The following is a 13093-nucleotide window of genomic DNA, read 5'->3' on the forward strand; positions in this document are numbered from 1 at the left end:
TCTATCTCTCCTTTATTTTACTTGGAGATACTCCATTTGAATGGTCTGCAAATGTCATTTCCTGAGAATATATTTATATATACTCCCCTTGGTGCAGACACAACAACCTTAAACTCCTTAGTTGTTGTCTTCCAAATGCAACTTTTAAGGTCCTTGCATTTGCATCCTTTTTAGGATTCCTTTTCATGAACACCGGCCTTGAGATGAGTGATATATCAATCTTGATATACAACACTTCCACAGTTTTGAATGAACAGCCTTGAGACAACTTCTGCAAAACTTGCACTTGTCTCTTTCAGTTTCTTCTACAGAGAACTCACTGAACAACTGTAATGGCTTCATCTCCGTTTACTCAGTGTCTTCTGAAACTTTCAGAAACCTGCAACTATATTTCTGAATACCCTTAACAATCAACCAGCTTCAACCAAATCTGTAAGAATCCTTATCCTCTCAGATTATACCCGTCGAACTTGTTGATAACCACCTGTTCTTGGCTTCCCTTCCTTCTTAATAAAAAAAAAACTTAATGAACTTTAATCACCAGTGAGTTCTGCAGCATTTAGCTCCACCAGAACCATAACCTGTGGATTTTACCTGGTCAAAGCTCAACATCACTTCTCTGAGTTAGAACACCAACTGATCCATTTTACCCAAAAAAAAAACACCAAGAACTTTTCTCTCTTTAAGCAGCCTCATCATCTCTACTTGGAGCACTCTTCATGATCTAATAGTGCAACAACTTAGGCTGATACACCACCAAACCATACTTTGTTCCCAGAAATCAAAATCTTGCACTTCTCTTCTGCAAAATCAACATACTTATCTTGCACCGCTGTTCAAAGGAACAAGACACGCCGCCTAACACCCCTTGATGCCAAACACCCTCCCGGTGACTGACACCCTCTCGGCTAAGAAGACTTTCGACACAAGAAAATAGTACATCCCATTGCATACCATCAAATACTTCCTCTTTTTTTTTTTTTTCTTTTCTTTTGAAGATCCGACTCTAAACAGAAGATACAGTCTGAGAAAACATTGCTCCACCCGAGATAAGAACTACTTGTTCTCTTAGATTCAATCCTGTAGAAATTTCCATGTGCTACTCAACACAAATCTGCACAAACATGAATCTTTGCTGCTGTCATCTTGTTCACAAAACATTCATTCTCATAACAAGAATCCCACGCTGTGCAGCTAGCTTATACCAAACAACATGCTTACAAAACTTGCTACATTTCCTCTGAAAATAGCAGTGTGGTAGCTTCACGTTCTCTGATAATCCACAACCTGTAGACTCTCTCATTCACCAGAACTGATAGCTACACACATAGATAAACATGCAACCGAAACCCCTTTCAAAACTCAGCCAGACCACTGAAGTTCCTCAAACCGTTTCTGTCTTGACCAAACAGAAAACATGACTTGCTCCATAACCATTCTGCAACTTCCTCTAACTGACCCAAGAATACCCTTACTGATACTCACACGGCCATAGAACGCCCATAAGATTCAAGGTTCTAAGGCGTCCCCTAGTTCCAAGAATATAATCCGGCCTGGAAACCCGATAGTTAGAACACCACCTTGAACTGACTTTACAAAACTGACAATGAATCTTAGCTTAACTCCTGTAAAACCAGAACATAACCCTTGTGTTCCAACAAACTTCCATTTCCAATACAAATGCAGAACTTGAGCAAACCTGAAACTTCAATACAAAACATCACATAAAACCTTGTGACTGCAGCAGAAACAGACTTTAAGTCTCACTGAACTTGAGTCTTGAAATTGATGTTCAATTTCGAAATCAACTCTAACCGGTTTCTTCAGCAATGATCAAGAAACACCCATCACAGATCATTTCTTTCTCGCATTCATTTCTTCTCCTTCCAAACAAGAGTAAACGAAGACACATAGTTGTGACTGTCGTCTTTACTCACTCAACCTCCAACTTCTTTACAGAAAATTAGAAACTTTGGATTTTACCGGAATGGCTATGAACTTTGCAATTCCAGTTTAACCTCCAAATTCAATTTTGCTTAGCTAATGATTTGATCCCCTTTCACTCGAGATTATTCTTCTTCAACCGTCACTTCCTCCGACGATGAGAATCTCGATGTGGTTTTAAACAACTGCTCCACCTTCGACTTCACCGTCGAACCAAACCGCTCCCAGCCATAAGACTTCGATTTGCAATTAGAGCTTCTGTCACTCCAGACGTAGTTTTATCACCTTCGACGTCAGACGCAATCTCCACGTTCAACTCAGGTGACTTCGAGGACCTCCGTCACAGCGTCGCACCGAAGAAGAAACATCAAAGGTAAATGCCTTCTTTCACTTTTGATTTTGGGCATTAAGAAAGTGTTAGGCCCACTAAACTTTCATTAATGAGAGATAAGGCCCATCTTGGTCCAACAAGAAAAGAGAGTTTTGTCGTGACTCTTCTCTTCTCTTTTCCTGACCGCCGTTCATCTCTCACTAGTTTTCCGGCCAACGATCCGATGTTATCCGGTGACTTTATGGCCACCACACCTCCACGATTCTCTCTCCCTTCGTGTTTCTTCCTTTACACTGAAACCCGAAGCTTCTTCTCGACTCGTTTCTTTAATGACGACGTCGTCTGCTCTTTGACATTGTCTGAAACTTGAGCGAAACCCACCAGAATCTCAGCGACTTCCTCGTCGTTTATCGCTAGACTCCATAGAGCTAACGACAAGCTTTGGTTGTGAAACCCAGATTTCAACAGAAATCTAGCATCTCCTTCTCTACTCGATTTCAACAAATCCATGTCTCTAAACGGCAAGAACTCCACCTTCCTTGAGATATAACCAGATCTGTCGTTCTTCTCTAAAGTTGCTCTCCAAGAAGCTTTTATCCTTCATAAAGCTGTGACCTTTTTCGACAAAGCATGAACTTTTCCTTAACAAACCTGAATCTTTCTCACGGAAACCTGAAGATTCAAAGCAAAGCTTGAGACCTTAAGCACGAACCTTGGCTCTGATACCAAGTTGTTGGGTTTTGTCAACCTCTACAGCCCCTCAAGCTTAAACCTTTGCCAACAAGAACAACAAAAGAGCACAGCAAAACAGAGCAAACAATATCCTTGAGAAGAAGAAATCAAAACAGAGCAAGAGAAAGAGAAGAAAGAGCACACAGAGAAATGTTAACCCGGTTCGTGGTGTTAACTAACCACTACATCCGGTCGGAATCAACAGATTCCCAAACTCCACTATAATCAGAGACAAGTTTACAGAGATAACTCAAGTGACATCTATGGATCTTAACAACCAAAGACTCACTAACAACACTCTGTAACACTTAAGAAAACTCTCCCCAAGATTACACTCTCACAAGTTTTCTCTCTACCAGATTATAGCTCTCTCTCTTTACATTGTGCCTCTCTCCCTTCTTACGGCCGCTTGGCTTGGCGACACACTTTTCCTTGTGTCTTCTTGTCTCTTTATATGAGAGACAAACCCCAGAAACCCTAGTGCTTCTACAACACACTCCTCTACAAGGAGACAAATTGTCCTTCTTGGCCAGCTAACCAAATGCTCCTCTTTGTGGTCCCAAAAGTAACTCAACCCATCTTTACTTTGACTATAGTTAAAACCGTAGTTACCTTTGATGCTTGAGAAACAAGTTCTCATCTTTACAGTAGATTTTCATGCGTGCGTTAAATAATTACAAAAGTGTAAAAATCAGATTTACACATGCAAAAACCAAAACGCATCATTAATTTGTTTCCTCATCGTCATCATCCTTCTTTCTTTTTCTTTGACAATCTCATTAATCTCCATCTTTTGACTTGAGGTTTCAGATATCGAGTAAACCAATAAGTGGAAATAAATTAAAGGGAATAAGTCTAAATGTAACTTGAACACATAAAAAAGGGGAAATGCAAAAATAGCGTTTGTAGAGAGATCGATAATAAGCGTGAAACTACTGGGCCTCGTGAACAGAAAATTTGAGGAGAGTTGCATCGACCATCTTTTCCAACATCTTTCTAGCCTCGTTGACTCTCCCAGTCTTGGCATAACCGTTGATCATGGATCTAAACGTAGGAACATCAGGGCACAAGTATTGGTCGGAGCATATTTCCGAAAACAAATCTTCCGCTTCAGACATCATCCCGCGATCGCACAACTGTGCTATGATGTTAGAGTAACACCGAGAAGACCTCGTCAACTCGGGCCTCTTGAAAGTCTCGAGGGCCTCCTTGAATTTGCCCAGCTTGAAAGACGCATTCACCATTTTCGTAAAGGTCTCTCTGTCAAAGGTCTCTGGATTGGCTATCATGGCGTTGAAGAGCTCCCAAGCCTCTGTTTGCTTACCGTTGTCTAACAAGACCTCCAACAGGGTATTCCCAGTGGCCGCTGCACACACCACTAACTCCCCTTCCCTTTCAACAAGAGACCTATAAATCTCCATACCTTTCTCTTCCTCGCCTTGCTTGAGCCAGTAATCCACAAATGTCGCATCCACGACGACCGCTCTTCTGTTCTGAGCATCATCATGAATGGTCTTTTGCTTAAATTCATCAAATAATTCATAAGCCTTGTCGTGGTTTCCTAGATCCAAGAAGCCCCGGATGAGATAGCTGTATACCACCGAATCCCGGAGATCTTTCCTAGCCTTTACAAAGCTCAGAGCTCCCAGGGTCCTCCCGGTGTCGACCAAGGCTTTAGTCAACAGCCTGCATGTGTCGACGCCGTCATACAAGGGATTGCATAGTCCGAGTGCTTTATCTACACGGTTTTCATCAATATGAGCTTTGATGATGTGGTTGAAGGAGACATCAGAGGAGGAGGATGCAAGTGTAGACTCGCTGCGGAAGAACTTGTACAGATCAATTGCCTCCTTGTACTTTTTGGCGGCGCACATAGCGCCGATGATTTCGTCGCGAATTATGATGGTCTCCGAATCCGAGGTGCGATACTTTTCCGAGACAGCGAGACGCGATACCAACGACGCCTGGTACGGTTGACAAAGCTCGATCAGTGAGCTCACTCTGAAGCGTAAAGAAATCGGACGCTTATCAATGATGGTCTCGCGCTTATCGTTCATGAAGACTTTAGGGTTCATGAAGTCTTCAAGGTTCATGAAGACTTCACGGAGAGTGTTGAAGTAGTCGTCGTGGTCGGAAACGGAGGAAAATCTACGGATTGAGAGAGACGTATAGTTGGTGTTGATGATGAGCCCGACGAGACTACGGCGGAGGGACATGGCGGCGGAGGAGGAGGAGAGACACCGTCGGAGAAACATACTTATTCTGTTTAAAAAATATATATATATTCGAAAGATTTTTTTATTGCTTAACATTTATTAGCTTAGCTAAGTAAATACTTACTAGTTTATTTGTCATGTTTAGGAAATTTACTTAAAATATTTATTTGCTTTCCCTAACAGTGAACTCTTTACCGTGTCCTCCAAGTACATAGAAAATCTATAACGGAAACGCAAAATACGTTTCTTGTTTTTTTTTTTTTTTTTCTTTTCTTTTTTTTTAAAATATGTTTAATTTATGGAAAGATTTACTCACGTGTCATAGTTAATATTACTAGAACTAGACAAAACTTTTTTTATTACTATCAAAATCATGTATATTTTCAATAACCAGCGTGCCTTTGTTTCACGTTATAGAAAAAATGTAATTACAAAAAATGTCATTGTTACGTCAGAAAAATCGCATCGCCACGTCAGAAATCGCTGAGGTGTATTAAATAATTCAGCCGTAAAGCACTACATCGGCAATGACGAATGAGTTAGTGTATGTTACGGCTGATTTAAGAAAAATGACTGAGTTATGAGATATGAGCATAACTCAGTCTATAGTTACGGCTGACGTAATGAAATCTGTCTGATTTATGAGAAAATGACTGAGTTACGAGCATAACTCAGCTGTAATTATGGCTGAGCTTTTACTCGATGGTTGAGTTGTCAAAAATTTGGCTGAGTTAATACTTCGACACGGCTGAATTAACTTTCTCTAGCTGGTTGAGTTATTAATAACAGATTACTTATGAGATGTCGTTATGGCTGAGTTATGATTAAATGTAATAAATCAGCCGTAATGAGCTGGATTGTTGGAAAACTCGGCCATTTTACGGCTGAATTAGTAGTAAAAGATTAATTACTAGAATATCATGCAGTTACGACCAAATTATTAAACGATACGACTGAGTTACAAATTTTCAGTTGTGTTATAACATTAAACAGCTGAATTTGGCAGCCGTTATTTTTACTTTTAGATACTGTAATAGTATTTATGTTGCGACTGACTTATAATTTTGTTTGATGGCTAATTTAATTAGGCTGATTTACATGTTCGTTTGGTGGCTGACTTGCCACTTCGTACACATCATTCCATGTCATCATCTTCTAAGGAATATACAAAACTTCTTTTTTTGACTCTTGTTCTTCACCATGTTGAAAAGTGAAGGATTTACATATTCTTTACCTTGTTCTTCACTTCTTAATTTTTCTCATTCTTCTTAATTTTGGTTCATGGATCCGGTTCCGGTAATTGGATAAAGAAACACAAATATTTTTTAACACCAACGAAAGGGTGTAAAGTTGTGCAGATAGATGCGGAAACAATGCTCGACAAGCTTGTGAAGTTGGTTATCGATGACTACGAATTGAACATGTTGAGCCATCAGCTAAAGCTGAGCTACATGTTCTCGAACAAGGCTATGAAACATATGTCGCATGATATTCCACCAATTTATATCTCTAATGATCGACAATTGCAATGTTTTTTAGGAATATGGAAAATCGATCAGCTACGTCTCTGTGTGGAGTTTTCGGTGAAACAGTCTAGCGAAATTAGTGGTAAGGACGGATCAAGAGGAAGGTTGAATCGCCTAATAAGTCAGCCACGGAAGAATTTTAACTCAGCTGTCATATGAATCTACAAGGCCTTTCAGTTTCTCTTAAATATTATAACTCAGCCGTGAAGTAATATAAATCAACCGTTTACTTTCAGTTTATTTCTTGTTATAAGTCAGTCACCAAGCATTATAACTCAACCTTCATATGAATCTAAAAGACCTTTCGTTTTCCCTTAAGTATTATAACTCAGCCATCAAATAATAAAATTCAGCCGTCAAGTAATAAATTTAGTCGTTTAATTTTATTTCTTGTTATAAGTCAGCCACGAATCATTATAACTCAGTCGTCATATGAATCTACGAGACCTTTCGTTTTCTCTGAAGTATTATAACTCAGCCGTGAAGTAATATAAATCAGACGTTCACTTTTAATTTATTTTTAGTTATAAGTCAGCCACCAAACATTATAATTCAGCCGTCATATGAATCTACAAGACCTTTCAGTTTCTCTTAAGTATTATAATTTAACCGTCATGTAATAAAAATTAGTCATAAAGCATACAACAACTCAGTCACCAAACCGAATAGATCTAAGAAATCAGCCACCATATGTAAATCAACGACGACAACAATCAACTGTAACAAATGATAAACAGTCGTAAAACATCCATAAAAACCCTCAATCAGCCGGAAACACGATTGAACTCATGGGTTATTGTCAAAACACTCAAAAATAAAGTTCGACACATACGAGAACACGAAAAGACGAACAAGAGTGTAGACGGAACGCGACAGCAAAGATGAGAGAGAGAGAGGGAGAGAGAGAGAGAGAGAGAGAGAGAGAGAGAGAGGCCGAAATTAGGGTTTCTCGACGGAGTCGCCAAGAGAAAAAGTTTTTTTTTTTTTTTTCCGTTTGTGAACTGTAATGAAACAATTCATTTCCTTTCTATTTTGAAAATTGTTGATGTTTGGCAAAAGAAAAAACTGTCAATAATGACGTGGAATAACTAGTGAATTTTAAAAATATTTTTGGAATTAAAAATGAAAAATTAACTCATGGTGTTATTTGTAATTACACCCAAATACTAAATATATGAGTAATTTTTAGAAAATGTATAATATACCAGCAATATTCCAATTTTTCCATAACATCTCAGTAATTTTTTCTTAATTTATTTCGTGTTATAAGACATAAGACTTATGTCGTACTATATTAATTGGGAAGTACAAATATAAAACTAATCTTAAAATATGTAAAAAATTACATTCAATTGCCATTAGAAAAAATTTAATTAAGATTAATTAATTAATTAAAATAAATATACCTAATTAAAAAAACAAAAATAGGGGACACATCAAATAAAATAAATTGTAAAAAGTAAAAAAAAATCTATTAGAATCAAAACTAATTCATACTTTAAGAAATTAACAAATAAGATTTAGTTGCTCTATTTTACATGTTAGTTATATATTTTTACTTACTTCACAAGTATAACAAGGATTTCGTTTAATTGACAAAGGTTTAAACAATTTTATTCATTACATGCAAATGTTTTATCGACAGGTTTTCAATAAATATTTTTAAAATACCAAAATTATAATATAAGTAACAAATTTTTAATCACAAACCATTATAAATAACATAATAACAAAATAAATGATTACAAATTTTCAATAAAAAAAATTCAACCCGCGGTTTTTCGCGGGATAGTACCTAGTTTTGTACGAAACTTGATATGTGTTATGACTTACGTAATGTTTGAAGCTTTGCTTTGGTTAGACTTCTTTTCTGATGATGTCTGGTATTGTATATCGTTGATAGGAAAAGGAACTTGCTGGTATGAGAGAGCAAAGGAAGTTTATGTTGGATTTTTTGCTTTCCTTCAAAAGGTTTCTAATCTGTTTATTAATTTTTAAATATATATATATATATACATTTTTTTTATGTTTTCATCTCTCAGCCAAATGAATCAAAATTTGTTTTATCAACATCATAACCACTATGAATGTGTCACGTGATTGATATATCAAAAATTCAGTTATACCACATAACATTTACATCTTATCAAGAATCAATTAACTAATGAACCTTGTTTATTTGATGGATGGCTTATATAGTTTATAATGGTGGAGATCGGGATCTCCTTGAGGAGGGTGGAGGATTCTCAACATAATTCATCAGATCGTCATTCCTACTATCTACATAAGTGGTGAAGACGTGGATCTGTTTGAGAGGGACTATCGGAAGTATATCATTGAAGACATTGATCTAGAGAGCAACCAAAGAGGAATGGTAAGTCTTCTATTTGCGGTATTGGTTACCGTAAGTGAAATGGCCAGAGATATGTATTTCCATGCGATAGGCAACTTGGTGGTTGTCTCTCCTGAAAGGTCCGCGTCATGGAAAGACATAGAGTGCAGAATACGCTAGGCCGCCCTTATGTTTTGGTCTAACACTTACCCTAATGTTAAAATATTCGCAAGGCGCCACATCCTCACTCCAAAACTGTTGATGCACGGTAGTCTCAACTGTCTTCCATCGCTAAAGGCCACGACTTTGAGGTTTTTGAAAATGGCTATTTGTGGCGGTCGTGTATCAATATATTGGAAAGTTGATGTGTTGCGCGTGTCAGCATTGTTCCTTGGAGCAGAAAGCAATGTCGTCCACTCTTATGCATGGGACTGTATCAGAAAGATTTTCTTGAGTGGGCTTAAAGATCCTTATTGGACTTGTAATGACTAATTTATTCGAAGCCCTCAAGTTTCCAAGTTTTGAGGATAACCAGTATTTGCGGCTTTGAGGTTATTAAAAATGTCACTCCAAATGACACCTCATTAGTTTTGCACCCATATTATATAATATAATTGTCATGAGAGTGTAACTTTTGTTCACATATTTTTTTCTTATTTTTTAAAAGAATGAACTTTTAAGTGAAAATGAAGCAACAAATCCATGAATATCTTATTTTAAATAAATCAGAACTTCTTTGATTTTGGTTTAGTAGCTTAGAAAACTTGATTAAAATTCAATAGATTATTATGATACACTTGAGATATGTTGTTTGGTGTACTACTAGGTTGAATATGGGAGAAAGAAAAAGATAAGATATGTTGATAGGTTCACTTTTTGATGTAGCTTTATTATAACAATTAATGTGTTTAAAAGTTGATATATTTAAACTTAATAAAAAGTTTTAAATAATAAATATTTAAACTTAATAAAAAGTTTTAAATAATGAATATTTAAACATATTAAAGTCTAAAATAACATAAATGAGTTATATTGTATGATGTGATAAGTTTGAATCAATATTAAGAAAAATTAAAATATCATTAACATGATACTTCAATACGCGTTAAATCCCCATCTTACTATATTTTTAGCAATGCTAATATAAAAAATGTTGAATCAAACTGATTTAGTTAAAATTGTGTTAAACAAAAATTGTTCTGCGGTATACCACGAGTTAATTTTTAGTGTAAATATAAAATAATATAGAACACACTACCAATTTATCCACCAATAAAAATTTAATCAAACTAGAATTATTTACTTATTTTGATTCTCTCATTTTTGTGATAGCAAATATTTAGTTTTACACATGTCAAATATTATCGACTCACTAACACATACAACACTTTTTCAAAATCAATTTGGTAAGGTTTATATGCGTTATAATTTACTCAACTGATTAACACAATGTCGCGTCAATTACTAATTTTAGAACATCCAACTTTGTATAATAAATATATATGTTAGTCTCCTTTTATGTATGATTCATTTTCAATATGGATGTTCACAAAAATAACAATTGTAATCCTTTTGTATTTTGTATCTAGCAAGTTGTGTGCTCATTAAAACTGTCAAATTTTCAAAGTGTCTACTACTTTTAGATTGTGCAAATTAAATACTCTTCTGGATTATGGATTCAGTAACAAGAACAAGAGAATTAATTTTTCATTGGCTTGACAAATGTTTTGGCAGGAGGATGGAGCCAATGAAGATGGAGAGAAATCATATATAGTAACCTTTTAAGCAAAATACTCAAAATATTTGTCCAAGAGCTAGGTTTTATTATATTTTGTCAATGACACACTAATAATTCGTTAAAAGTCACTAGCAAGTAGTAACTATATAAAAATATTATGTTTGTGTAACACAAATTGTGTTAATTGACTAGAATGAATGTTTTTGAAACACTGAAAGAAAACTAAAAAACTACTTACGGTTTTTAAATGATCTATTTTTCTGTAAACCGACCAGTAAGCCAAAACCTAACCATAAACGAGAGATGTCCACCCCTAAAATAAACCATAACCCATGGCTTGTAGTTTGTTATTCTTGATGCAAGATATCTTGGAAGTTTTAGCGAAAAGGAACTGTACAATGTAATAAATGGTGGCATATTGGCATGGTCTTAAGTATATGAAAGCGATACATCCAACAAATTTTGACAACCTTCCGCATCTTCACCCCCATGCAGTATGCCACCTTACGATTACGATACGTCATGTATCTATGATCTATCTCGCGATTTCTTGGGTCCAAAATCTTTTCGTGATGCCAAATTAAATTTGAGTGATTTCTCTAGTACTGGAGTCTGAAGGAGAGTGGAGACATAAACACGCTTGTCGATATATTATAAGGGTAAGGGATCATCATCACATTTCAAAGTACCAAATTAAATACTGTAGAAAATAACTCCAAGTCAAAGCCCTATATACTGTATATAAGTGTAGATTTTCATGCGTGCGTTAAATAATTACAAAAGTGTAAAAATCAGATTTACACATGCAAAAACCAAAACGCATCATTAATTTGTTTCCTCATCGTCATCATCCTTCTTTCTTTTTCTTTGACAATCTCATTAATCTCCATCTTTTGACTTGAGGTTTCAGATATCGAGTAAACCAATAAGTGGAAATAAATTAAAGGGAATAAGTCTAAATGTAACTTGAACACATAAAAAAGGGGAAATGCAAAAATAGCGTTTGTAGAGAGATCGATAATAAGCGTGAAACTACTGGGCCTCGTGAACAGAAAATTTGAGGAGAGTTGCATCGACCATCTTTTCCAACATCTTTCTAGCCTCGTTGACTCTCCCAGTCTTGGCATAACCGTTGATCATGGATCTAAACGTAGGAACATCAGGGCACAAGTATTGGTCGGAGCATATTTCCGAAAACAAATCTTCCGCTTCAGACATCATCCCGCGATCGCACAACTGTGCTATGATGTTAGAGTAACACCGAGAAGACCTCGTCAACTCGGGCCTCTTGAAAGTCTCGAGGGCCTCCTTGAATTTGCCCAGCTTGAAAGACGCATTCACCATTTTCGTAAAGGTCTCTCTGTCAAAGGTCTCTGGATTGGCTATCATGGCGTTGAAGAGCTCCCAAGCCTCTGTTTGCTTACCGTTGTCTAACAAGACCTCCAACAGGGTATTCCCAGTGGCCGCTGCACACACCACTAACTCCCCTTCCCTTTCAACAAGAGACCTATAAATCTCCATACCTTTCTCTTCCTCGCCTTGCTTGAGCCAGTAATCCACAAATGTCGCATCCACGACGACCGCTCTTCTGTTCTGAGCATCATCATGAATGGTCTTTTGCTTAAATTCATCAAATAATTCATAAGCCTTGTCGTGGTTTCCTAGATCCAAGAAGCCCCGGATGAGATAGCTGTATACCACCGAATCCCGGAGATCTTTCCTAGCCTTTACAAAGCTCAGAGCTCCCAGGGTCCTCCCGGTGTCGACCAAGGCTTTAGTCAACAGCCTGCATGTGTCGACGCCGTCATACAAGGGATTGCATAGTCCGAGTGCTTTATCTACACGGTTTTCATCAATATGAGCTTTGATGATGTGGTTGAAGGAGACATCAGAGGAGGAGGATGCAAGTGTAGACTCGCTGCGGAAGAACTTGTACAGATCAATTGCCTCCTTGTACTTTTTGGCGGCGCACATAGCGCCGATGATTTCGTCGCGAATTATGATGGTCTCCGAATCCGAGGTGCGATACTTTTCCGAGACAGCGAGACGCGATACCAACGACGCCTGGTACGGTTGACAAAGCTCTCTGAAACGTAAAAGAATCGGACGCTTATCATCGGCGAAATGAGAGGTCTCGCGCTTACGGTTCATGAGGTCTTTACGGAGAGTGTTGAAGTCGCCGACGTGGTTGGAAACGGAGGAAAATCTACGGATTGAGAGAGACGTATAGTTGGTTATGATGCGGAGCCCGAGGAGACTACGGCGGAGGGACAT

The 13093-nt window shown here is 37.2% G+C and overlaps 2 protein-coding genes across 2 annotated transcripts; both read right to left on the reverse strand.

Annotated features, from left to right (window-relative positions):
- Positions 1–3939: 3939 nt before the first annotated feature.
- LOC104767678 (pentatricopeptide repeat-containing protein At3g60980, mitochondrial-like) lies at positions 3940–5262 on the reverse strand. The gene has a single exon (XM_010491668.2). The coding sequence runs from the start codon at positions 5260–5262 to the stop codon at positions 3940–3942; it is 1323 nt and encodes a 440-aa protein (XP_010489970.2).
- A 6589-nt stretch (positions 5263–11851) lies between these two features.
- On the reverse strand, positions 11852–13093 carry LOC104774182 (pentatricopeptide repeat-containing protein At3g60980, mitochondrial-like). The gene has a single exon (XM_010498843.2). It carries the CDS (start codon positions 13091–13093, stop codon positions 11852–11854), a length of 1242 nt encoding a protein of 413 aa, XP_010497145.2.

The sequence above is a fragment of the Camelina sativa genome, chromosome 19, assembly GCF_030686135.1.
Source record: "Camelina sativa cultivar CO46 ecotype springtype chromosome 19, ASM3068613v1".
In the NCBI taxonomy this organism is placed as follows: domain Eukaryota; kingdom Viridiplantae; phylum Streptophyta; class Magnoliopsida; order Brassicales; family Brassicaceae; genus Camelina; species Camelina sativa.